The sequence below is a fragment of the Rhamphochromis longiceps genome, linkage group LG22 (assembly GCF_057381845.1).
Source record: "Rhamphochromis longiceps isolate RC_006_pf linkage group LG22, R_longiceps_female_GT1.1, whole genome shotgun sequence".
Classification (NCBI taxonomy): domain Eukaryota; kingdom Metazoa; phylum Chordata; class Actinopteri; order Cichliformes; family Cichlidae; genus Rhamphochromis; species Rhamphochromis longiceps.
The window spans coordinates 24,670,107-24,696,129 of NC_140577.1; the positions used below are offsets into that span (position 1 = coordinate 24,670,107).

The 26,023-nt window shown below is 42.0% G+C and overlaps 2 protein-coding genes across 4 annotated transcripts; one reads left to right on the forward strand and one right to left on the reverse strand.

Moving 5' to 3' along the window:
- Positions 1–947: 947 nt before the first annotated feature.
- On the reverse strand, positions 948–9,510 carry zbtb8b (zinc finger and BTB domain containing 8B). 2 transcript variants are annotated; one of them, XM_085396047.1, is made up of 5 exons: positions 9,392–9,510; positions 8,703–8,895; positions 3,231–4,146; positions 2,928–3,106; positions 948–1,889 (listed from the first exon to the last, which is right to left on the reverse strand). In XM_085396047.1, exons 2-5 carry the CDS (start codon positions 8,874–8,876, stop codon positions 1,584–1,586), a joined length of 1,575 nt encoding a protein of 524 aa, XP_085252173.1. In that variant the 5' UTR covers positions 8,877–8,895; positions 9,392–9,510; the 3' UTR covers positions 948–1,583. The 2 variants fall into 2 exon arrangements, with proteins under 2 accessions (XP_085252173.1, XP_085252174.1); XM_085396048.1 differs by lacking the exon at positions 9,392–9,510 and adding an exon at positions 4,440–4,494 and having other exon boundaries at positions 8,703–8,838.
- On the forward strand, positions 8,808–24,692 carry heyl (hes related family bHLH transcription factor with YRPW motif like). Of its 2 annotated transcripts, XM_085396050.1 has the most exons (6): positions 8,808–8,929; positions 20,482–20,887; positions 22,998–23,064; positions 23,155–23,238; positions 23,357–23,438; positions 23,611–24,692. In XM_085396050.1, exons 2-6 carry the CDS (start codon positions 20,808–20,810, stop codon positions 24,291–24,293), a joined length of 996 nt encoding a protein of 331 aa, XP_085252176.1. In that variant the 5' UTR covers positions 8,808–8,929; positions 20,482–20,807; the 3' UTR covers positions 24,294–24,692. The 2 variants fall into 2 exon arrangements, with proteins under 2 accessions (XP_085252176.1, XP_085252175.1); XM_085396049.1 differs by lacking the exon at positions 8,808–8,929 and having other exon boundaries at positions 19,424–20,887.
- Positions 24,693–26,023: the final 1,331 nt, after the last annotated feature.

Below are 26,023 nucleotides of genomic sequence, written 5' to 3' on the forward strand. Positions count from 1 at the left end.
AAAAGGTTGCTTAAATGACAGACACTCCATTATTTTTATCAGTATACCTATCACAGGATTAAACATTAGCTACTAGGCTACTGTGAGAACCCATGTCCTCAATGATCCAGGTCCAAGAGCCTGGTAAGTGCCAGTTTGTAAAGTCTTCATGGTTTTTACATATTAAACCTGTATGGCATACCATAGTGTACAAGCATGTATGGAAGATGGCCAGGATTGGTTCTCAATTTATCTCAAATAATATAAATATGCATTCAAGTAGTCAGAACCTAAGTAAGACTACAGTTTACAACTGCATCCATATGAACTGAGTAACTACTAGTGTGCCACAGACTGATTTTAATTTGCAGAGCTGTACTGGAAGTCTGAGCTGTATCATGTGAACATTAACAAGGACAGCACACAACCCTGTGAAGCTTCTGTACTGCACATCATCAAACCAGACAAAATTCTGCCCAGTCTCTGATACTGTGGCCTGTCCAGTAGTTAATAATGCATGAGATATTAGTTATATTTTAGTGTCATTTCCTGTAGCTTCTCTCATTAACTTAAGTGTGTTAAATGCACTTGAGAAATAAAATATAAAATATAGTGATCCTCACCTGCAGGTACTATCCAGATCCAAGTAAGCTCACTGCAGAATGTTCTCTCTCTCTCTGTTACACACACACCTGTTTGCACTCCTCTGGATCACTAAATAAATGACTATTCTGCAAAGGACAAATGCAGCTGCTAATTTAATGCAGAAACGCGAGAAAACAGTTGCTGGCACGAATTTGTACTGAATAACCACTAGAGTGCGCCGCAGGCTAGTTTTGTATATGATCCAAAACTACATCAAGTACAAAGTTTACTTATACTTCAGTAATAAAGAAGAAGTGACTCCGGGACTATTGAAAGAAAAAGATTAAAACAAAGAATGACAAAGCAATGACACAATGTCCACAGTTTGAGAACACATTTATTGCAGTGATAACTCCAGTGGCTCCTCTACATCAACAAGACTGTTTTTATACACAAAGTGTAATTTTCTGGACAAAGCAAAACATTTGAGAAGACGTTTTGTCTGTCCTCTGTATATTCAGAAATCCAGCTGGACGGGTGCATTCTTCTTACATACAAGACACACACACACACACACACACACACACACACACACACACACACACATTTGGTTTTATCAGTTGTGCAAATATAGGAAAGGAAAGACTACAGTAATAATTAAAAGAAAGAAAAACACATACACACGCATACACAATCAATGAACCTAGTTCCAGTCAAGCAAGTCACTGGAGTAAAATATCTGAAAAAATTTAAATTTAAAATACAAATTAGTTAATAAATAAATCATCTTACAGTAAATAATACTAACTAGAGATCACCCTGATGGGAATCGCACCAGCCATGACACATAGCCTCTGACTAAAGATCTGTGACGCCATCCTGCACAAATGTGATGAAATCTGACAAACATACAGCCAAACTACAACCCCAACGTGTCCAGGACTACATTTTGGCATGACACACTAGCTCAGACAGCAAGTTCAGAGAAAGACTTTCTTCCTGGGTATAACTGACTGAATTCACAACGCGTGAACTACATCACTGCAGACAGCCAGCTGTCTTTCAAGCATCTGTTTCTCCACTAAGTCTTCCACTCTGCCGACCTCCACCTCATCTATAAAGCTGGACCAATCCGTACTGCCGTCTGCTCGTTCCACAGGCTCTGACTGGCTGGAAGGGTGAACAGGGGCTGTTTCATCATGAGTGGTGGTCACACAGTTGCAGCTATCACAGATGCCGAAGCGTCTGAGTCCGGGTGAAACGCTAGAACCAGTGAAGTTTCGTCTGCAGCTCTTGCATGACACTGGCCAGTAGTGTCTGTGGACCTGTGGATGATCAAGACATGGAGGATGTGAATTCATCTGTTTGGACAATACCAACTTTTCCATCAGTGTAGATGAGAATAACAGCACAATATTTTTTTTTTTTTTTTTTTAAATCCCAGCAGTGGATAGTGCTAAACCTCAGACTACTAACAGATGCACTTATGGTGCCAATTTGAAACTCTACTCCACTATGACGCTTCATTCTCAAGTTATCACATTCACAAACTTGGGTGTCCACTCCAGCCACCTGCCTGCCCGGCAGGGTAAGATCAGCTTTTTATGGCTGAGGGGTAAAAAATTTAAAAAAAATTTAAAAAAAAAATACTGCACTAATGAAACTTACGTCACACAACGGTGAACAGTGAATGCAATTTCAGTTTTCACTGAATTTCTTTAAGTCACTTAATGAAATTTACTTCAAAATGTCATACTTGCACCTAATATTAAAACAATGTTTAGCATCAAATGTCCTTAAAGTACCTAAAGAAAAAAAATACTCATTATGAATCTGATACATGAACATAATCTTTTACAGTATCACTTTAATGTCGCAGTTGGAGACTATTTTTAATATTCATGTGACTTTAAAATATTACACTGCACAATGTATTAGTGTGGAATGATGTTTTAAAGTAGAAAAGCTTTAAAATGAGTACTATGGAGCACAATGTAAAATATTTCCATCCATAATACGGTGCATTGTAAGTTGGAAGCAGCATGACACAGATACTTTAATGAAGTCTTAGCATACAGAAGCTGTATTCTAGTATTGTATCAGGTCTCTGTCATTGAGACTCCTGTAGTAATTACTGACACATGTTGCTGTAATTGTTCAGTGCAAGAGGCCACAGGAATGCAACAAAAACTGAGATGTGTCTCTTCTCAGATAATATAAATGTTGTGTACAGATACACTTAATAAAAGAAAATCTAACCTGTTCATGCTAATAGTTTGGGTTATTCGAAAATTTATGAACTAAAGTTGCATAAGGTTAACTCAGAATGAAGTCGACCTGCTTGCAGTGCATGAAATTCTTACACTAAGGGCGTGGCTGCGTAGGTGCTCCTGTCGTGTGAACCTCTTGCCACACATGGGGCAGGGGAATGGCCTCTCTCCTGTGTGGCAACGGATGTGCCTCTTCATGATCCCCTTCTGCTTGGCAGTGTATGGGCAGAAGGGGCACTTGTGGAGTTTTACTGGCACTACTAAGCCATCACCTGAAGGAGGAAAAACACAGCAACAATTCAAACCTACCCCTATCTATTCCGGTTGACAATTTACTAACATTGCTATATAGCTTTTTAATCGATTAAATGTCCTTGTATTTATTCTGCTAATTACCTGTGTCCTCTCCAAGCCAATCAGACTGGATCTCCATAATTGATGATCCTACAAATCCCAGACCTTCGTCCAGTCTGCTTCCTCCAGTGCTGCTACCCAGCCCTTGAGTGAAGCGCTGCCCTACTCTGTCCCCCAAAGAGTTGGGACCTTCACCTCTGGCCAGCGCCTCCATCAGCTGCCTAGCATTAAAGGATGAGCTGTATCCCAAGGGGGAGCGTTCGTTAGATGGAGAGGGACTTGGGGGAAGCAGCCTGCTATGATGAGTATTGTGCAGAGGAGGCCCAGGATAGGATGTGATGACTTTGGTGTCTGGTGACTCCATAAGCTCTTCATCAGGGTCATATTCTATCTTAGGGTTCACCAACTCTGGAGTCAGAGCAGAAGATGAGGATGATGAGAGATTAGTCTGATCCATATGTCCCTTCTGCCCTTCACTCCCAGGTGCAAACTCTTCCCGAGAGGGATAGGAGGTGTCCATATCCCTGGTAGCGCCTGGAGTGGTGGTGACAACAATGGACAAAGGTGTTCTACCTGATGTAACAGACTCCTGACCTAAACCTGACCCCCTATCTGCCTCTGAGACCTGTGAATGAGGCTCTGCAACCCCAGCACCACTGGAAATTGTTGCAGAAGGAGTGCCACTGTCTGCAGGACCCATTCCTCCATCCTCTGTCTGATTCTCTTTCTCCGTGTTTCTCTCCTTCTCCTTGCTGCAGATTTCCAAAGACGACCGGATGTACTCTTTGCAGAAGTTCACCAGATCCGTCATCTGCAGGTAGCTGGCTGCTGACATCACCTCGATGACATTGCTCCTGTTCAGAGCCAGGCGTCCAGAGTAGAGGAAGTCCAGAATAACAGAGAAGGCGTCAGCTGTCACAATGTCCAACGACGCTGTGCTGTAGCGCTGTCCGCTGTCCTGAAAAGAGATGTTTTCAAAAGATAGACAATGTTGAGCCAAATGTATCGGAAAACAAATGCTGGAACAGAAGATATTTAGAAAGTGGAACAGGGCTCCAGAGAAATACCGGTATATTTCAAATCATAGTTTTTACAAAACAGCTGAAGGTTTTCAAGATCTCCATTTTCCTGACTTCAAAAATGCTGTTACGCTACTTTCTAGGTCATAGAGCTACTCCCATATTACCCAACCAATGTCTCTTCACCGGCCCTCAGTAATGTTAAGTATCCAGTTAAAATTCTCATCCTTACCTATACAGCATTCACAGTCAGGCTCCCTTGTGGCCGACCTTCTTCATGTCATTCCCTTTAGTCAAAACAATTTAAAATTAATGTTTTTTGGGAGGTTTTCCCCCCACATCCACCGAAGGACACACTGTGACAGAGTACTTGAGGCTGTGACCTGACCTGTGTAACTCTGCCTGTATGCTGGGTGAGTTGTCATTTCTGTGGACTCTTAAAAATCTGTTTACGTGCGGATATTAGTAATATATTTATATCAGTTCTTCTTTTGTAAAATGCATAATTTGTCTTAATTTTTGTACTGCTTTTAACTAGGGCTGAACGATATATCGCATTTGCGATAATATCGCGACATGATCAAGTGCAATTTTCTAACCGCAAAGGCTGCGATTATACTCTGGACATGTCCAAATTCATGGGCTGCATCCTCCTGAGGCCGCATTTGTAGACCGATTACGTCACAGCGACGCGCCGAAGGCTGTCCAAATTACTACCATATCCCAGAATTCATAGCGCGGCCCAGCCAAACTCCAGTTTCCAGCAATGGCGGCCGCTACTAAGTTTTAAAATTACTCATACTAATCTTTCTGGGTCACAAAATAAACTTTTAACATATTTTCAGGCGAGAAAGTAGTTGTGTAAACATCAAATATCTGCTCGGTTTATCAAGATATCCCATATTTGCAAAAGTGCTTCGACGTTTTCAGAGGCGTCTGCTACCCACCAGCTCGACAGCTAGCCGGGAGCTCGAGGGTTACTGATGCGGCCGAGAACGGCACAACTCCCGGCACATCATTTTCAGATCACCGCGGAGTTTCGCTGCTCGGGTTAAACGTAATATATAAGTCACTTAGACAACCTAAAAATGTTATTGTTGGGCTTTTTTCAGTGTTTTGTTTGTTCGTGAGTAAATCGGTTTGGCTGAGATTAAAGTTATTAGATTAGATAAAATAAAACTTTATTAATCCCCCGGGTGGGTTCCTCCTTGGTTTTCACACAGCTGACTAAACGTCAAACAGAAAACTTATTAAACAGAAGTATGAGACAGTCGAGAATTTACACCAGTGTCTGGTTATATTTTAGATAGCAAGAAGCAGACGGCCGAGTTTATTAAACTCCACCGAGACAGCGGTGACGCTAATCAGAACTAGCCTTCTGATTAGCTAATCAGAAGGCTAGACCGTCCAATTTCACGCCTTTAAACTTTAAAGGCGTGTTTGTGTGTGTGTTTATACAATTGCTATTATGTTTGCACTTTATGTGTAATGTTACTGACTGCAGAGATCAGTAAGATGTGTGTATTTTTTATTTATTAGTTTTATTTATTTAATATTATTTTTTAATTGAATGACTGTCTAGTAGTTCACAGATGTCGAAAAACTGAGTGTGGTAAAGCCACTGATTTTTTTATGTATATTTCTGCAATCTGCACATTGTACTGACTTTCATTTTAATGTTTACACCAGGGTTCCTTGTCAGCACTTTATGCTCAGATGTTTGTAAGCTAAAAATAAACTATTGTGTATGTTCAAATATACTGTTGTGATTGAAGAAGTTAAATAAAAATGTCAGTCATCAATTCATGCATCACCTCATGTCATCATAACAGAGGTCTGTCTTCCAGGAAAGAACAGTTTAAAATTAATGTAATATAGTATTGGCCATACTATATGATGTATTGCTTGTCTTTGTTTAATAATACAGAAGACAAAGACCTTAAAAAATAATCGCATATCGCATTGCAATCGCAATATTGGGGCAAAAAATCGCAATTAGATTATTTTCCATAATCGTTCAGCCCTACTTTTAACACAGATTTTTCTATTTGTAGCACTTAATGCATTATTTCTGTTGTTTAAATATGACCTCCCTTCATTTTGGAATTTTTACATTGCTTATGTTTGTTTTCTGTGAAGCACTCTCTGCCTCTTGTTTGAGAAAAGAACAATATAAAAAAATACTGCTTGTCTGCAGATTTTAGTTGTGACTTTGACAAAACACAGTGCTGTGGAAAAAGTATTTGCCCCCTTCCCAATTTCAAATCTCAATTAGATAAAAAGAGAGTAAATGCAAAATTGAGTTTTTTTTAAATTATGATTTAATTTATATAAAAAGGAAACAAAAGTCTTCCAAACTTTTCTGCGGGAATTTTAGCCCCCAGAATTGTTTTAATTCAGCCACATTGGAAGGTTTTCAAACCTGAACCACCTGGTGAAGGTCATGCCCTAGTGCCTCAATTGGATCCAGACTTTGGCTAGGCCACTCCAAAACCTTAAGTTGTTCATTTATTTTATTTATTTATTTGTGAGCCAGTCAGGTTTGTTTTTGATCATTGTCCTGTGGCATAACTCAAAAGTGCTTGAGCTTTAGGCCATGAATTGATTGCTTCATGATTTTCTGATAGGGAGCAGGTGCCAGCTGACTGTTCCATAAACTGCAGCAAGTCATCCAAACATTCAAGCAGCAAAGTAGCAAAGCCCTAGACCATCAAAACACCAACATCTATGACTATTGGTATGATGATCTTTTCATGAAATATTGTGTTTTAGTTTTATGCTAGATTTAACACAATTCAAACATTCCAAAAAAGTTTATGTTTTTATCCCGTCCACAAACTATTTTCTTAAAAGTCATCACGATGTTTTTTTGGAAAATGTGAGACAAAACTGTGTTATTTTCGGTCAGCAATCGTTTTTTTCCTTGGAACGCTCCCATGGATGGATAATGGCACTCACTGTGGTTCGTTGCGAGTCCCAAAGTCTTAGAAATGGCATCTGTTCTTGAGTTTCTCTAGATGATGTGTTGCTTTTTGAGAACTTTTAGCCTACTTCATTTTGTCAGACATCTTCTCTTTAAGTAATTTTTCAACTGAACAGGTCTGGCAGTAATCAGGCCTGGGTGTGAGCTTAATTTAACAAGTGGGGGCAATTACTTTTGTTTTTTTTAAACACAGGGCCAGGTAGAATGGATATAAAAAGTGTAGACACCCCTGTTGAAATGCCAGGTTTTCTATGATGTTAAAAAGAATTACTACAATACATCATTTTAAAATGTTCCCACCTTTAATGTTACCTAAACCTGTACAATTTAATTGAAAAAACAAATCTGAAAAATATTAAAAGTTAAAAACACATAATAAGCTGGTTGTATAAGTGAGCACACCCTTAAATCACTACTTTGGTGAAGCAAATTTTGATTTAATCACAGCATTTAGTCTTCTACACACCTACTATCAATAAAAGAGACTCCTCTCCACTGCTGGAGGTTTCTTCCTGCTCATAGGGGATCATAAGATTGTTGGGGTTTTCTCTGTGTTGTTATTGTAGGGTCTACCTCACAATATAAAGCGCCTTGAGGTGACTGTTGTTGTGATTTGGCACTGTATAAATAAAACTGAATTGAACTGATTAAGCCCAAGTAAAGTTAAACTGTCCTAGTAGGAGTTTCCTGGTGGCATGGTGGTGGCAGTAACATGCTTTGGGGTTGCAGCTGGAACTGGGGCTTTAGTCAAGATGGAGGGCCCCAAATCTTCAGGCATCTACTAGAAAGCTGAAGATAAAGGGGAATTTCACCTTTCAACATGACAATGATCCCAAGCCAATTCAAATGAACAAAAGAATGACCTCACCTGAAGAAAATTAAAGTCTGTAATGGCCCAGCCAGACATAAATCCAATGGAAAAATCTGTGGTGTGATCTGAAGAGGGCTGTTCACAAGAGATACCCTAGCAATCTGACATATTTGAGTACTTTTAAAAAGAAAGGTGGGCAAATATTGCGAAGTCAAGATGTGCCATGCTAATAGTCTCCTACCCAAGGAGCCTGACTGCGTTCTTTAAAAAGTGCTTTGCCTAATTATTAGTGTAGGGGTGTGCCCACTTATGCAAAAAGCTTTTTGTACATTTTTTTAATCATTATTATTTATATTTTCCTCCAAGATTTTTTTTTTTTGCTTTTCAGTTGAATTATGCAAGTTTAGGAAAAGGTTTAGGGAAAAGTGTAAGTCATTTATATCCACTGCAGGTTTGGAAAGCCTTTTCCCCCTTTCGACAAGCGGTATGTGAAAGAACACTCTGGGAAACAGCTGTCACAATAACACAACACACTAGACCTTGAAACTAAAGATGAAACTGACTGTAATATATGCCAGTCCAATAATAAATACATTATTCTTGACCAAATTGTTGAATTTACGTCCAAGAAGCCACCTTAGTTTAGTCAGCTCTCCTTAAACACTCAGAGAAAACAATGGAATCCGTGCTTATGTCCTTACCTGTAGATAGTGAACGAGAAGAGCTCGAAAATAACCGCTTCCTGCAAACAAGACATTCCGATGCGCCTTGAAGACACGGCCTTCAACAAGGATGCTGCAGTCACAGAAGAAGTCACGCTTCCGTTGCTCATTGAGCTCGAACAGTAGTTTGGACAGATAGCAAGGCACTTCCATGGCTGAACTCCTGGCGGCTCTGCCAGGATGAGGGAACAGACGGGTAAACGGAGGTAAACAAGCACTTGTGATCATTAACTGTTGGAGGTGTGTTATTTACAATCGTATTACCACTTAATAGTCAACTCCGACAGAGTTGTATTACAAGCTTGACTTATACATCGTTTAAAATCTCCAGGTAAACAAACGTTAATGATTATAGACTTTAGTCCTAACGGTGAACAGTTAACTCAGCTAACACACACTGGGTCTGACAAACTGTAACCACTGACGCTTGACACTTTAAAAACACAACAAGGATAACGGAGTTTAAACACGCAAACATTAACTCAGACACACCTGAACTAACAAAAGTGGAATCACTTTTCTCTGCTTGCTTGCTAGCTAGTGTGTGTTGCTAACGCTGGGTAGCTAGTTGGCAGTACTTTTCCTAAAATAGCCGACTGACGAGACCAGCTGCTTTTTACAAAACCTGTGAAAAAACTGAAATAAAAAGGCGTGAAATACCGACTCACTTGTTTAATTACGCTGACCGTAACAACTCTTTTACAGTAGCACCGCTAGAAGCGAGGCTCTTTTGTCCCATATCCACGTTAGCCAACAACTTCCGCTTTCGGCCAAAGAAAAAAAAAAAACAGTGACGTTTTTGTTTATCTGTCCAATCAGTGGCCAGTTCTGCGTCTGCTGTACTATTTTTACCTGGAGGAAGTTATGGTCAGATTGACAGATTTACATCTTGTTCTGTACATGTGCCTCTGACTTCTTTGTGTAAAGGAATAAAACAACATGACTTGCAAAAATACCAGGAATATGTTAAGTAGTGAGATCACCAACTATGGCAAGTTTGACCCCAAGAAAATGGATTTCTGTCTTCCATGTGCTCTTAATTCAGGATGCATATTTTACTTTATAGTAAATGATGATGCCATGCTTTTAACTATTAGAAAACGGATTTGTTAAGCTTCTGGACAAATACAGAAATAATCTAAAACGTTTTCGTAACACTGTCTGCACTGAACTTTTTTTTCCTTACTATATGGCAGTATTCATTAAAAACCAAACCAGCTGATTAATGCTTACAATTCAATTCTAGATGTCTCCAGGAGAGACTGTATATCAAAGATGGATGTGACCATCATGAGCACACCGTTAGTGTCTGGATTCGGCATTTTGAAGTCTCAGTATATTTTGGCCACAGCTGGCTAAAATAGCTAAATGATCAGCTCACCATCAGGTTTGGCTAGAAAACTGCACTCACAGATGGGTGCAAGTAAGGTCCAGCTAAGTGATTTGAGTTAGAAGTCAGCTTTTGGCTACAGCTGCCTGCCAGTCAAAGTGGCCACACCCCTGACTTTAAGTTTTAACATAATCCATTGGAGAGCCGTTTAACAAATTCATCCAGCACACAGCTGTTACAAAGCAGGAAACTATCCATAAAGAGCAAAACCGTTTTTTGTGATGATGATGATGATGATGATGATGATGATGGTAATGATGTTTTGGAGGAAGAACCTCCAAGTGTCACCCTCCATCTCTTACCAAGTCCAGCATGCCGCTGTACAACCACAGGCGGCTCGCGCCTGCCCACATTGTCTGCTCAAGAATACTTGTTTATTTGCCTCCCATTTCGGAGAGAAAATAGATCCTTTTTTTAATTTTATTTTCAGACATAGCAAGAGTAAACAAGTAGTTCCTTTAGCGCTGCACCACACCCTCTCAGCACAATCCACAGCTCTTAGAAGTGTTTTTTACACTGATGGGTGCCGACTGGGCAACTTATTTGTTTCAGATATTTTCCCATGGCAAACAGAGTGAATACAAAGGCTTCGTGGTGGCCTGTGGAAACCACAGGGTAGGCGTACATGAGCCTAAGCACTCACCCCTTTTCTTTTTTTTTGAAAATGAAATTTATAGCACCTCATAAAAACTCTATTCATGCTTATAAGCACTAAATATAAACCAGTATAAAGCAGAAGGCTTTCACTCAGCTCTTGTAAACTTGACCTGATGGAGCGTTGTGTCCGGCTGCAGGCAAGTCCAGCTGTCAGTTGACCCGACAGGCACAGCCCTAACACGAGTCCATCCCAAAACAAAGCTAAAATGGGCCGAACACTGATGTTGCTCTGCTTATTGACCTTCTTCTGGTTGTGACTCAGGGAAACACAAGGCCTTTGTTTTTGTCATTTGTTGACTTCAGGGCAAGAAACTCCCTCTCTGCAGATCGTAGCCAAGCAATCACACTGGACTTTCTACAATACTGCCCTATCTGTGTGGCAGTTTAGCGCCGGTTTACACCCAGCAACTTCTTAGGAACAAATAACATTCATGATTCATGATTGGGTTTCTTGCCTGTCCCTGTGATTACAACGTCGTATGATGATTTACTGATTGAAAACCCAGACAAAAAGTAAATAGATGAAGTGATGGCTGTTATGTAAGGTTACATCCAGACTTGGGACCTCACTCATTGTGTGTGTTAGCCACTCTGAGACCCACGGCTGGCACAGAGGGCTCCAGCAGCACCCCTCTGGGTCCCTGTGGTCTGCGCCTCAGCACATAACAGCCACTTAGGCCGGCATTTTCCCAGGCTGAGACAACACACCATGGTGGCAGCGTGAGCCACAGAGAGGGCCTGATTAAAGAGTAGGGACAATGGAGGGAGAAAGAGACAGGGACCGTGGTGGCATTTTCCATCTCTGCCGCTGTCTCCTGGGGGGACCAAGTATGTGCCGTGAAACGTTTGAATTATCCCAGAATCTCTGGAATTCAGACTGAGGCACCACGGAGAGGACCCTCGACCGGGGATCAAAGAGCTTTGAGAGGAGTGCGGTGGACTCGTGGTGAAGTCGAGTGCATAGCGGAGTATGAATGTGTGTGTGCACGCGTGCTTGTGTGTTTCAGGAAACTAACTTGAAAAAGATTAGGAAAATGTTTGAATTTGAATCCCATGTTCTTTTATGGCTTCATGTATAAAGAAAAAAAAAACATGTTTGACTTCTGAGTGATCACTGAGCAATGAAATGCAGGCATGTGGTGTGTGTTTCATCTCTTATGAGATCAGATAATGCAATCATAGCCAATCATTCGAAGTCTAATAGAGTGGGCGCCCCTCTTAGTCTGTGGTGGCAGTAAAGGAGGAAGAGAAAAGCGAGAGGGGGAAACCTCGTCCCTTTCTTTCTATCTCTCTCTGTAATTATCACTTAATGTTCTTTGGTAATCTGGAGACGTCTGTCTCTTTGCTTTGTCCTTTCTTCCCTCGCTGGAGAGGAAATGTATAAGTCTGAAATAAATCTGCTAGCCTTTTTATTATTGTATATTTAGCACCAGAACAGAGTAGTAAATGGAGCCAGCCCAGACCACAAGCTTCCGGTATCGCAGGGCCGCAGCGCTGGCTGTCTTTGCCACAGCCAAGTCCAGAGATCAAAGCCTTCTGCACCATATACAGCTAGCAAGGCGCTCTCAAGCAATGACCTCAAGCAAGTTTTCATGTCTGAGATAGACAGTGTTTGTTTGTGCCCAAGATACACGTGGAGTGTGTAGAGTGAGTCTACTGTACAAGTATGCCTTTCAACATTTGTATGAGCATCTGTTACGGGCAGTTTTATGAATGTGTGCCTGTCCTTTGAATCCATATGTCTGTGTGGATGAGGAATTGTCTTGTGTTTGTTTGATTTCAAAGCAGGCAGCATTGCATTTACATACATATACACATTTACATATATTTACATATATATATTTACACACACACACACACACACACATACATATATATATATATATATATATATATATATATATATATATATATATATATATATATATATATATATATATATATTTTTTTTTTTTTTTTTTTTTTTTTTTTTTTTTAGGGGTGCAATGATACTTGTATCGATATTGAACCGTTCGATACAGTGCTTTCGGTTCGGTACGCATATGTATCGAACAATACAAAATTTTTAATTTATTTTATCAACTTTCCTTCTGACGATGCTGTCTGTGTTGAGCGCTCAGTGGATCTGCGCTCGACAGTGCAGCCTAGGCGGAGTAGTCGAACGCAGATCCACTGAGCGCAGCACAAGCTAGCAAGACAGAAGCTAAGCTCGTTGCAACATGGCAAATTGAACCTCCCCCACCCTCATTCAGATGATCTGGCGTTTGGAACTATTTTGGTCTTCATGTGAAGCATGACCCTGATGGTAAGCGCGTCATGGACAAAAGTAAAACAGTGTGGATGTGCCACGCAATGCTCAATTACATGGGTGGGAACTACTGCATTAGCGCAGTTTGCTCATTAACGTGTTGGCCGTCCAGCCCCACGCACGGGGCGATCCGCGGTAGCTCGTTAACGGATATTTGCCGTGTTGTGGCGTTAACGTCATTTCACCGAGATTAACGCTGACAGCACTAGTGGGAACAAAATGAATATGACTGCACATTTACTCCGACATCATCCTAGTGCAAAGACAAGTGGAAGCAGACAAAAACAACAAGCACGCATGCTACAAACTTTACCCGAGTCATTTAGACAGCCGTTAGCACATGATTCTCCTTATGGGGACCTGATATGTTTAATATGCTGCTGAGAATATAGCCCAGAAGAAGCGTATAGTATAGCTTTTATTTTGGAAAGAGACAACTCTCTTTTCCAAAGATGAGTGATTTCTCAATCAGATAGATTTATTTTTTTTATTACTTTGTTGTTTCAGCAACGTTAAATTTAAAAACTGTACTTTTGAGTTAAAATATATATTTATAATTTTAATAAATGGCAAATTAAAAAGGCATGAACATTTTTTGTATCGAAAAAAATATAGAACCGTGAATTTTGTGTATCGTTGCACCCCTAATATATATATCTATATATATATAGATATATATACACACACACACACACACACACACACTGTGATTCTATTTTTAAGAGACACGTGAAAAATTTGTACAAAGGAGAAAAATGTATTTAAAAAATGCCCGTTTGTAATAGATGAATTTGAAACATGTCTATAAGTGGTGCTTGAGCTGCCAGAAAGGTCAGGCGGTCACAACAGTTTTACTTGTGTTTATTTTTTAAAGTGAGATTATTTTTGTCTAATTTATTAGTTTTATGGAATGATGATTTGGCATCTGGAAAAAAAAGTGCTCAATCAAACCCACTTCAGTGTATCCTGTATTTCAGTTTTCTCAAAAAACAAAAAACAAAACACTACTGTACTGACACCAATAAAACCAACTCCCTCAAGGGGATGAGAATGATGGCTGTTATTGCCCACATCCTTCCTCCATCAGCATCTTCTCTTCCTTTCGCGCACACTCACCATAATCCCCGTCTAAAAATGACCCAGCAGTGTGGTGGCGGTGAGTTCTTATGCTGGGTTTTCAGGGGTTTACGCTCGCTCTCCTGAGCTGCCATCGGAACAAGGTGTCGGCAGGTCGCCCCCCAGATAAGGCTGTAATCTGAGGTGTAAAGTTAAACGAGGGATTTGGGAAAGTGAGAGGCTGTCAAAGAGCAGCAGCACAGGGGTGTCTAACAGGGACGGGGAAAAGCGTGGCCTGGCTTTGTCTGAGAATCCAGTTTTATTTTCATCTCTGAGTGCAAAGCACAGCTTGGATTAATATACATATATGTAAATTCAATCAATCTCCTCCACAAATCTAAACGATGGGCAGCTTCCAAGTCAAAAGTCAGTAAAACTGAACTGAACTGAAGAAGCTTCTTGGATAAAAGTTTGAAACATCTCCAAGAAACTTAAAGAAGTCCAGTTGCTGTTCTTTCTAAGCTCCTTAGATTACCGTGACCTGGACATGACTGAGAACCTACGCAGATTTAGTCAAACTTGTTTTACAGTGGCTAATATTAGCTGAGTCCTAAACACCCCCCTCTCCACACATACACTCATCAAAATCAGGCACAGTCACATGCATGGCTGAGGGGCACTGCGGATTAGCCTCGAACTCTTTCATTTTTCACTCCCCCCCCACACTCCTTTTTTTCTCTCTTCTCCTCCTTTCTCTGTGGCTCGTTAAAGATTGTGTCCTGTGTGTGATGTGGCAGAGGAGAGCAGTCAGAGTGAACTGATTACGGACGAGGGCCAACGTGCCTTTGAGTCATGGCACCGAGCAGCATTCTTCACGTGCTTAAAAATAGTAACAGTCGAGCTTTTTCAGGTTTGTTTTTCCTCACTGGATGACTTTGGGGCATCCTCTGTCAGACTGTAATCATAGCCAGATTCTCTCAACCCCCCCAACCCCCCGCCTTCAATTTTCTTTCACGTCGTTATTGGTGAGCTTGTTTAATCTTATGAAGAAAATTGGCTTAGCGTGGGAAAGGCGAGATTGTTTTGGGGATAGGTTTTCTTGTTTTAGAGTTGTGCACATTTTTTCTTCTTCTTCTTCTTCTTTTTTTTCAGTGCAGGAGGAAGAAAAAGTGCCAGCTTGTGCCAAACCCTCACGAAGCACAGATAAAAAGGAGTTGAGTGAGAGGGAGGCCGCAACACCACGACAAAGATATGGGCTGTCTAAGCAAAGAGCTTTACAAATGACGATCTCCAGGGGGAAACAGAGTGGGTGGGGTGGGGACAACATAAGGGAGAAGAGGAGGCGAAGAGGAGAAACAAATGTGGATGAATTGGTGGGAGGGGAAGGAAGATGGGTATGGTTGGTGGGGGTAGGGGGTGGTGCAACACAGTGCAAGGTGGAGGGATGGGGGGGGGGGGGGGGGTGGAGGGTGGTAGATGAGAGGGGAAACATTCCCCTTGCCCACATTAAAGACATAAAAAAGAAAACAAACAGAAAAACATGTCTGACATAAAGAGGCTGGTTTCCGCGGCGACAGCACAATGGCTGCCTGTGGCTCTCGGGGCCCTCGCCGTCCCGTCTGGGGCCCGGCACCAGCGAAAGTCACCGCAGTCACAGGGCCCATCAGCGTGTGTGTGTGCCTGTGTGTGTGAAACATGGTGAATGTCATCACAGGCCCAGTGCTGTGGGAACCGTCATGAAAGGGACCCCACTCGGAAGCCACAAAAGCTCCTTTCTGCTTCTTCTCTTCGGCTTTTAGCCTCTTTATTTATCTTTGCAAAGGGGGAGCCAGATGAGGAGGGAGGACTCTCTCGCCCTCTCCCTGTTCTCTCTCTGTGTCTCTCGCTCTCCGATAGACGGCACGACCCGTAGCCGCAGCCATTTTGCCCTACTGACACCTTAAATCACGGCAGCTACTATTTCAGTCATTCGCTCTGGCTGCGTCTTGCTGCGTTCCTTTGGTAGTTTATTCACAGCTCATCTTAGCTCAATCAGATCATAAAAACACAATGGGTTTCTTTGGAGACACCCTGTGGGCACAAACCTGGCGTTCCCAGGAATGCCTCATATATTCAGGTTATTTGGAGTGAATTGTGAAGACAGCCAGACAGCAAGTGCATCAGGTCCCAGCATTCCTTATGTGTCTGAAAGGCAGATAAATCCCTCATGGGTCCGGCCCAGAGAGTGCCAAGCCAGTCTGATGCCAGTTCCCATGCCAATCCATTCCTGATCCCTGCGACAGAGCAGCCAGCCACAGTCGGACTATTATAAAGGCCTCATACCAATACGGAATCAACTGATTTTGAGGGCATGTGTCAATAGCGCTTGCATGCAGCAGGGCACCATGCAGGGCCCCTTTGACCACATTTGGCCTTTCACAGACTCACTACGGGGCTTCAAGACAGTGAATAAATATTTAACTTGCTTGATGGTTTGATGGTATATTAGCATTTTAAGGACCACCTTCAATTTAAATAACATATTTGGAAACATATTTGTTTTCTTGTTGTTTATTTTCTACTTTCTGTGAATAAGATGTTATATTATTATTATATTGTGAATGTGAAGGTGTCGTTTTTTTAGCTTGTTCTATTTGCAAGATTTACATTTTATTATTAATATTTTAACATAATAACACAGCACTCTTTTTGATTTCCATACAGTTAATCAAATTTTCTAGAAAATCTGCATCGTTTCCAAATATTCACTTTTATTAGAAATTTAAAAAATGCGTTAAAAAGACCCTCCTTCAGATTTATGATACATAGGATTTTACTTTCATGTCTCTTTTTTCAGCAGGTTTAGGTCCCTTTTTTTGTTTTTAAACTGGTGCATGTACATTACATTTTGACAAAAAAAATTTGTTGGTGTACTGTTAATGAAAGCAAACCATGCAGTGAGACGTATCAGTGATCAGTTATTTAGTTTCACTGAAAAATGCGGAGAAAAAAAGTCACAAACACAATACCCCGCTGAGCTTGTTCCATCTCACAGAGTTTCAAACAATAGCAGCAGTCATGCATCAGAAAGAATAATTGCAGCTGAATGTTTGTGCCTTATAAATTGTGGGTATGTGCTGTCGACATTCGTGTCAGGGAGTTTCATGTGTGCGCTAGCTTGTATGAATCAGTGCGTGGCCTCCCGCGCGTGTGTGCGTGCGTGTCCTCATGTTCATATTTGAGTTGCGCATGTGTGCGTGTGTATGCAAATTGTAAAAGTATGAGCTTGTTAATTTCAATAAGGGACTTTGCCTTGTTGTGGTTTGGTGGGATGGGAGGGAGGGAGAGTACTTGAAGTGGCCGACCAAGATCGCCAGAAATCTCCCAGAATTCCATCCAACCACCCAGTGCCAGCTCTCGTCTCCCTCTTATGTTGGCTTTACCGTTCCTTCGCACACGCCCCCACCATGAAACCATTTTCATAATTAATATATCTATTTAATCATTTATCTCCTTAATTACTTTCCATTTCTTTTCCCTTTTTTTCTTTTCTTGTAACTTGCCTCATCTCGGAACAGCTGGGCGGTGTGGCCGGCAAACCAGAGCGATCTCTCTCTCTTGTTTTTAAAGAGACGTGCGATACAAATGGGAAAGTAAACCTTTGAAGAGAAGTAAAGAGTGGGTGATAAAAATAGCAATACGGAACACTGAAGGCTGACTTCATAGATGTCGTTTCATCTTTCTTTCCCCCCAGTTTTCTGATGCTGAAATGAAATCCAGATCTGAATTAGAGAATGATTAGTAATGAAAGGATATGTGAACTGGGTAGTGGGGGTTGTTTGCTGGGAGAGAAAAGGGATTTCTCCACTCTGTTAGTCCTGACTCATATCCACCACACTGCGAGCCCCCTGGTGATGGTCACACTGATTACTCACACTTGGCTATTGCAAACACACTCACTTGCACGTTTTAAGTTATTCCACTACTTTACACATGCGACATGACAAAAATGATTGTAGGAAAGGCTCAATTGTCGTCACGCTGAGCAAGATGAAGCTGAAAAGAACATAAAGACTACTGGAAATCCATTTAAAAGACGACCAAATTAAAGTTTTAAAAACGACTTCACTTGCCCAACTAGTATACACAAAGACCTCGCACTCATTCATTGTCGCAGCCTATGTTTAAACTAACACACCCTTCCAGTCTGCCAGGCAGGAAGAGACACCCTCAGCTGGGCATTGTGTGCAAGAGGGCATGCCACTTGGCCTCTCTCAGTCTTTCACATACACATATGCGCACACTGCTGGGTCACTTAGGCATCGCTCCTAACAACCGGCGCCTGGGTCTCATGTTTCCATGGCAATCTGCACCAGCAATCTTCCCACGGTGGCAGAGGAAACAAGTGCCGCGAGTGAGCTCTGTGTGTGTGAGTGTATAGAGAGTGCTATCTTGTCCAGTGAAGAGCCCAGATGTTCAGACACTCAGTGGGGTGACTTCTCTCCTTGACCCTTCAGTACCTGCCCTCATCTCTGCACACACAGGCTGAATAAAAACGATTTGAATAAGCTGGGTTTATCTGTGCCTCACTTCTTATCTTGAAATACTTGAAGCTGTAATTTCAAAAAGATAGTGACAAATCTACATCTTGACATAGAATGCATATGAAAGATAGATGTATAATTAGTTGGATATTTAAATATATAAATGGTTACATATCCCAATATTTCTGGATAACTGTTTTAAAGCCTGTTTATGCTGTTCGACTGTTGCCAGAACCAATCATATTTAGATGAGAAAGTGGAATGCTGAGTCCTCAGATAGCGCTAGCAGCATCATTTGGCAAGATGGCATGTTTTTAGACCCACACATCTATATGTATAGTTTACATATACTGTATATAAATGATGGGCATAGCCTCTGGGTTCTGCAGTCTCTTTAATGGCCAGCAGGGGCAACTCTTTAAAAAGACTTCCAGTTACTCAATAATAGTTTCCTGGTAATTTTTGGGGTCCATTGCTAGTTTCAAGTCAGTGAAGGAAACATTATGTTTTTGGCATACATTACTGTCTTCATTAGAGTAAAAAAGGAAGATGGTACTCTGACCGTTGATTTCACAGTTAGATCCACCTAGTAACAGGATGGCAATACTAAAAAAAACTCAGCTAATGGGACACTAACTGATAGCTGATATCACAGTGGTTATGTCTATCTTTTTTATACAGTCTATGGTGGATTTCCACATTGAAAAAAAAAAAATCACTCACTCACTCTCTGAAATTTACAGCTTGTTACCAAAACCCTTTCCCACCAGATCCTTTCTGTAGCCTACTATTGCCAATTTTTATCGTTTCATAGCAATTTTTCATAAACGTCAACTATGAGTGTTAACTGATAGCTGAGCTGTGTGGTCAGTTCTGGCTCCATAAAACAACCACAAAGCAATATGTCCATCTCTTCTACACAGTGATATGCTTTCTTTTAAAGTTTTCTAAAACTTTGTTGACATTATTTGTCACACTGGAGATTGATGCTTGATAAAAGTGTTATTTTCAAAGGTGAACATAAATTATTGGCATTGCTTGTAAATCCCTGTAGTATACTCTTGTAATGATTTAGGTACTTTAAATATCACCTTTTAAAACAAGAGCAAAAAACAGCCAACACTGTTAGTTAAACTGCTGACACGGCTTAATTATTCCCATAAAATCTTTCTATACAAGTATAAAACTTTTCTATTTGTATCATTTATGGAGCTCAAAGGTCGGCGCTGGCTGCGTTTCATCTCTGCAGGCGTGTTTTCACTCTGTGCCGTTTCTCTCTCACAACACAAAATTGCTCAAGAACTCGAGTCAAAAGTGACTCGTGAGACTGTGCAAGTATCAGATGTTGTGCATCGCCTCTGTATGATGGAGTGCTTTCACAGTTCATAATTCCCACACTCCTCACCTCGCTCTCCCTCCTGTTGCCATTGTTCTATGGAACAGCATAATTAAAGGAGCAGAATGAGAAAGAAAGCAGGACAGAAGGAAGGAAGGAAGGAAAGCAGGATGAAATTGGAGGCTAATTGACAGAGGATGATTGAGCAAAGGGGTGGAAAGATGAGGCTGAGGGGGGTGCAGGAGAGAGGGAAGGAGGGTGAAAAGCCAGAGAAGGGCAGATTAAAGGGAGAGAGGAGGGACATGGAAAGGAGGCGGGGGAGCCAAAACTGGCAACCCTGCCCAAACTGCCAAAGTCCTGTTTTGTCATTGGGTGGCTGTGACAGAGCGAGCGAGCCAAGAGAGAAATAACAGTGAAAGAGAGAGAGAGACTATGATTGGATGCCAGTGATAGAGTACAAGACTAAAGCAGCTTGTGAATTTTCTTAGTTGTCATGGGCCCTTGGGGGTTGATCAAGTGGCACCACTGACTCACAGAGAGGGAGAGAAAAAAAGAAGACGCATGAAGAACCGACGACAGCGAAAACAACAAACACGAGTGACAAGAAGTAACTAAGGACAACAGAGCTCTTATAAGTAACCGTGCAAGAGAAGCAGAGAGTGACGGGCACGCAGGGTGAGTGCTTCATCCAGAGGGAGACTTCCTAAAGAGGCAGAGGCAGGAACCAACGAGATCATCCAGCCAGACCTGTCAGTCTCCTCGTCCTTCTGTCATCAGTCGTCATCGCTCCAGCCAGTGAGGAAGGGGCAGCGAAATGAAGAGACCTCACGATTACAGCTCTCCGGACTCGGACACCGACGAGTTCATTGACGTGGGCCAAGAAGATAGCTACTGGTGAGCCTCCTTCAGTCACACCTGAGATTGTAACACGTTCCCTCCAGTCATGTTTGAAAAGAAAATTACATGGCGCGCGGCTGTATTTAGCAGACAAAGTTAAAGGCAAATTTGCCCCGAGCATGTTTTCCAGTCTGCTGCGCAGTAACGAGTTTAAAAGACTGTGGGAAAAGTTTGAGGTCCCACAAGGTTGTGTTTATAAAGCAATTACAGCAAAATAGAACTTCTTATTATTTAAAGATTCCTGCATTCAGGTACAAAGTTTTTTATTTTTATTTATTTTTTAAGTCTTGACACGGTTTAATTTGCATATTATAAATCTTTAAGCAAATTTAACAACCACGTCAGTGATGTCAGTGTAAAAACTGACGTGTCAACGAAGTTTGAGGCTCAAATCAGCAAATTTCTCTTGTTCAGAAAAGCAGATTTATTATAGATTTATGTTAGATAGATAGGTAAGATATACAGTGTTCACTTTCTGTGTAAAACAGAAGCTTTACAGCGGTTGTTGCACATGTAAGTGTAGGGGTTAGTCGAAAAAGCTGCGTGCATGACCATCCATGTAAAACAAAAAAGGCCTGTCAACGCTGAAGTGTCAACACAGGAGATGAAAACATGAGCAGGAAGTCATTCACTCAGGAATATTAATTGTATATATGTATATTTATAAAAAATCTATTGATTTGAACCACAATGAGTGATTATAGTATTATGTCTTAAAATGAAATGTCTGCAGTTGATGTAGAAAATTTCTTCACATGAGAAACACAAGTGAAAGCTCATGAGTTGGTTTTAATAAACAACTCTAAAATAGTTTTAATATTTTACGTCACATTAAATATGAAAAAAGTGCATTTTCCCACTTGAGTTTAGTGTTATTATTCCATGCAAACAGTGTGTTATTTAATTAGCAACTTTATGAAAGATCTCCTCGTCTATGTCAGACACACATTTTTGCTGCATTTCCAAGACTGCATTTTCAGGCATAGAAAAACTGCTTTTTCACAAACAAATGAGTTTTTCTATGCTTTTATTATAAAGTTATAATCCCAACACTGAAATCTTGCTTTTGCACTGGAAAACTCCGATAAAAAATGTGAACTACACAGTTAAAATGGCTGGTTAAACGCTAAAATACTTCTGGAAGAGGAAAAAAAAATCTTCTAACCTTTGAATGCAAACGCGGCCTGCAGTGCCAAGGTGATTAAGTGCAGTCCACTGCATGTAACTTGTTCCATTGTTGTGGAAAATGCCCGATAAACAGTAAAATGACTCTGAACGCTGCACACTCTATTTTAAAGTCATTAAAGCGTTTTGCTTCTTAGATAAATTTGTCAAATTCCTTGACTTAGCATTAAAAGACATTTGGATTCAAAGCGCCAGTCATTAAAGTGTATTTGTAACAGTATACAAAAACTCATTCCCAGCAGTGCTGCTTACATCACAGGCGCTGAGCGAGCCAGTAACGCTAAAGACGGTTTAGATAAATTAAATTGCCATGTGACATGCAAACAGAAGACAGCGCTGCTTTTTCAAGTCAACCCCATCAAAGATTAACCTAAACAAAAACACACAGCTAAACTGGCAGCCCTCATGTTAAAATCTAATAGAAATAAGTCTCTAGCGGGGCAGTTTGGAGGGAACTGTGAGGCTCGGAGTCTCTTTCAGGCCTGTAAGATGAGAGTTCACAAACAAACACAATCCATATTGGATGACTGTACTCGGAGGAGCTCATGCTCCCATTGCAGCGTGCTGGAGCCCCATGTGAGCGCAAGCATCGCCTCGAGGCTATATAATCATCTTTTCTAAAAGTGCTTTTGCTCAGACGGAAAGGAGAACAGCATGTCATTTCACTGAGACTAATGTCCAGAAATGCATTAAAGTGAAAACAATCTCATTTCCCTCCTCTCCCGGGCACTGCTCTTCTTTTCTGTGCCCAAAAAACAAATTAGATTGAAGGGAGTTGGTGTGCCATCCTGCCTCTGTGTCATATTAAGGAGGGTAATAATAACAATATGCAGGAAAATCAAATGATTTTTCTTTCTTTCTCCCTCTGTGTCCCTTCTTACTCATCTCGCTCTCTTGCTTCAACACTATCTTCGCGGTACAGCCCAGTCACTGGGTCCATGTCTCCAGGCAGCGCCTCGCAGATTCTGGCTCGAAAGAAGAGAAGAGGGGTGAGTGGATTAGGTCATTGGATGTTAGTCGGTTCTGTCTCTTTTTCAGTTGAGTCTGCAACTCAGTTTGCTTTTTTTTTTCTTATGCAGATCATAGAGAAGAGGCGCAGAGACCGCATCAACCACAGCTTGTCAGAGCTCCGTAGACTGGTGCCTAGCGCTTTTGAAAAACAGGTAAGGAATGAATTTGAGATGATGATATTTTTTGTCATAGTTAGACAATAAAACTAAAAGACTAAGCAGCTTTCTGTCATCGTGCCACTGATCAGAATGTTGCTAATTTTCACTGCAGGGTTCATCAAAGTTAGAGAAAGCAGAGATTCTACAGATGACAGTGGACCACCTCAAACTGCTGCATGCCATGGGAGGAAAAGGTGACAATTTGGACTCTTGCTTGCTGCCCTATTCGGATTCTCCCAAACAGCCGTTCCACATAAAGCAGTGATTCATAATTATTTATTATCCTCCTCTTTAGAAAAGAGATTTTTACTGCCTCCCCCTGCATTTATTCAGCAAAGACTAAACTGAACTGTTTTTCCACCTCAGGATACTTTGATGCGAGGGCTCTGGCAGTCGACTACAGGACCCTGGGCTTCAGGGAATGCGTTGGAGAGGTGGTACGGTACCTCAGCTCACTTGAGGGGGACTCCCCAGACCCTATAGGAGCTCGTCTGGTCTCCCACCTCTCTCACTGCGCGAGTGAGCTAGACCCTCTTCTCCTGCAGTCACCCCCTGCTTCTGCCCTGCCCTTCGCTCCTTGGCCATGGGCATCCTTCCCTCAAATCTCCCCTAACTCCCCAGCCTCCTCCTCCCCTCCTTTCCCCAGTGGGCGAAGGGATCTGGCCCTGCTAGGGAGCTACCCATCGCCCGCCTCCCTACGCCTCACCCCCCTGGCCGGGTGCCAGCAGGGTGCACCACAGCTCCTTGCACCTACAGCTCTTGCCACCGTCCACAGGGTGCCCTCCCTCGCAGCGTCTCCAGTCCTAGCCCCCTCCAGACCGCCACAGCCGTCTCCTCACAGCTCCAGCAGGGCCTCACCTCTACCTCTCTCAACCCCTTCCTCTTCCTCTCCTTCAACCTCCTCCTCTTCCACTTCCTCATCCTCCGCCCCTCCACAAGTCTCTTTCAGGCCCTTTGCACCTATGGGGTCTCCCACAGTCCAGCGCAGGGGCTTGAGCGGATCAGCCAAGGCGGCCCAAGGATGGGGGACTGAGATCGGTGCTTTTTGAGGGTCAGCTCTTTATTTGAGCGGACATGGACCTCCCATGTGCTCTATGTAGCAAATATTGGTTCCTTTGGAGAAAGAAGTATTCAACCTTTGATGATTGTTTCTGCTTCTAAAAAGCCATATCCGGTGATGGGTAAAGTTTCAGACGATCACAATCATATGTTACGGAACAAAGAGGGAATGTGAATGAGTAGCTCTGAATAAAGTCGTATTGTTGATTTTGCTTGACAAATACACACAAAGAAGAGTGTCCACCAGAGCCATAATCACAGTAAAACACTCAACAGAGAGTGCGGTTGAGATTTTACTGATCCCAGAACTGTGATGTTTCTGTTTTTCCAAAACATTTATACTTTTGATCATGCTTTCTGAATGTTTGACAAAATTTCTATAAAGACCAAGTGCCTTTATCTCTTTGCTCAAGTTTTCTGTGTTTTTCTCCGATTATATCAGTAAACGCAAACATGTAACTGCAGATATGCCATCTGCTATCAATACAAATGGGAAAGGAATGGTTTAAAAAAAGAAAAGAAAAAAGACTGCATGTTAGGCGTTTATCCGTATATTAACTATGTCTGCAAACACTGCCTGCATGTTCCCCAGCCATAACCCACTTGGTATCTGAGCTGTTTCCAGTGACGGCTGATGGGAGCTGTGGTCTTGTGGCTGCAGAGGATAAACATGGTGGGAGATGGTGATGTTTTTGGGATGCCGCGGCGAGGCAAGCAGGCCCATCACTTTGCCCTCTAATTGGCGGTCCCCTGTAATTAACTTTACCCTCGTATCAGTCGATGTATCTTCCTCTCCTCTGCTGTCTCTCTGCCATTCTTTCTCTCCAATCTTGCGGTACACCAGCGGATATCTTCTCTCCCTGTTTGTCTGCGCCACTGTCTCCTCAACAATGGAGAGACAGAAAAGACGAGGGCGAAAAGGGAGGGATGGAGAGAGAGGAGAGACAGACTGAGAGAGGGGAAAACAAAAGGAAAAGATCTGAAGGGCTGTGGTTGAGTGACTGATTTGGTGTAGACGTTCAATAACAGGGTGGGAGGGAGGCAGGAGACAGGGTTACGGGGACTGCGAGGGTTTAAAAGGACAGGAAAAGAAGCAGTGTGAATCACAGAGAGTGGGCCAGCGTGTACGGGGTGCACGAGAAGCACCCGAAAGCTGATGAATGACACTTGCAACAAGCTTGTTTCTCAAAAACATCAGCATAATTGTGCCATGCTTCACCAAAACTGCTCTGCGGGGATGAGAGGGCAGAGAAGAGCCTTGTGTGTGTTTACTGCTGGGGAACGCTTTGATCTACTTCAGGATGCAATGTCTGTGGTCTGTGGTCCAAAAATGTGTGTGTTCCGCAAAGTGCATATTGTTTATTTGAGTGAGTGTGCTTTTGTGGGCTCGAGCCAGTCTCTTGCGCTTTCTTCTTTGTGTGTGTGTGTGTGTGTTTTGTTGAGTGTTTTGTTTATGCAGTGTGCATGGTCGTGTGTGTGTATGTGTTTGTGTAATGTGAGTATTCAGGGCTGGCGTCAGGACTGAACCGCGGTGACGGCGTGGCTCTCGTGCGATGCCGGCCGGCGGTCGGACCGACGGACAGTGTGGTGGTGGAATGTTTGTGGAGGGTGTACGCACACACATACACATATACACACACAGATACGCACTCAGGCATACAGACAACACACAACACAGACACACATAGGCTGGCTGGCACTATTCTAGCCCCTGCGTGGA

What these genes read in the sequence shown, in the direction of transcription:
- heyl (XM_085396050.1), top strand. Translation starts at nt 20,808, where the DNA reads ATGAAGAGACCTCACGATTACAGCTCTCCGGACTCGGACACCGACGAG. An exon ending in GGCCAAGAAGATAGCTACTG is followed by an intron (nt 20,888 to 22,997) that starts GTGAGCCTCCTT and finishes TTCGCGGTACAG; the next exon opens with CCCAGTCACTGGGTCCATGT. An exon ending in CTAGCGCTTTTGAAAAACAG is followed by an intron (nt 23,239 to 23,356) that starts GTAAGGAATGAA and finishes TTTTCACTGCAG; the next exon opens with GGTTCATCAAAGTTAGAGAA.
- zbtb8b (XM_085396047.1), bottom strand. Translation starts at nt 8,876, where the DNA reads ATGGAAGTGCCTTGCTATCTGTCCAAACTACTGTTCGAGCTCAATGAG. An exon ending in TTGGCTTGGAGAGGACACAG is followed by an intron (nt 3,107 to 3,230) that starts GTAATTAGCAGA and finishes TTCCTCCTTCAG; the next exon opens with GTGATGGCTTAGTAGTGCCA. An exon ending in TACGCAGCCACGCCCTTAGT is followed by an intron (nt 1,890 to 2,927) that starts GTAAGAATTTCA and finishes GATCATCCACAG; the next exon opens with GTCCACAGACACTACTGGCC.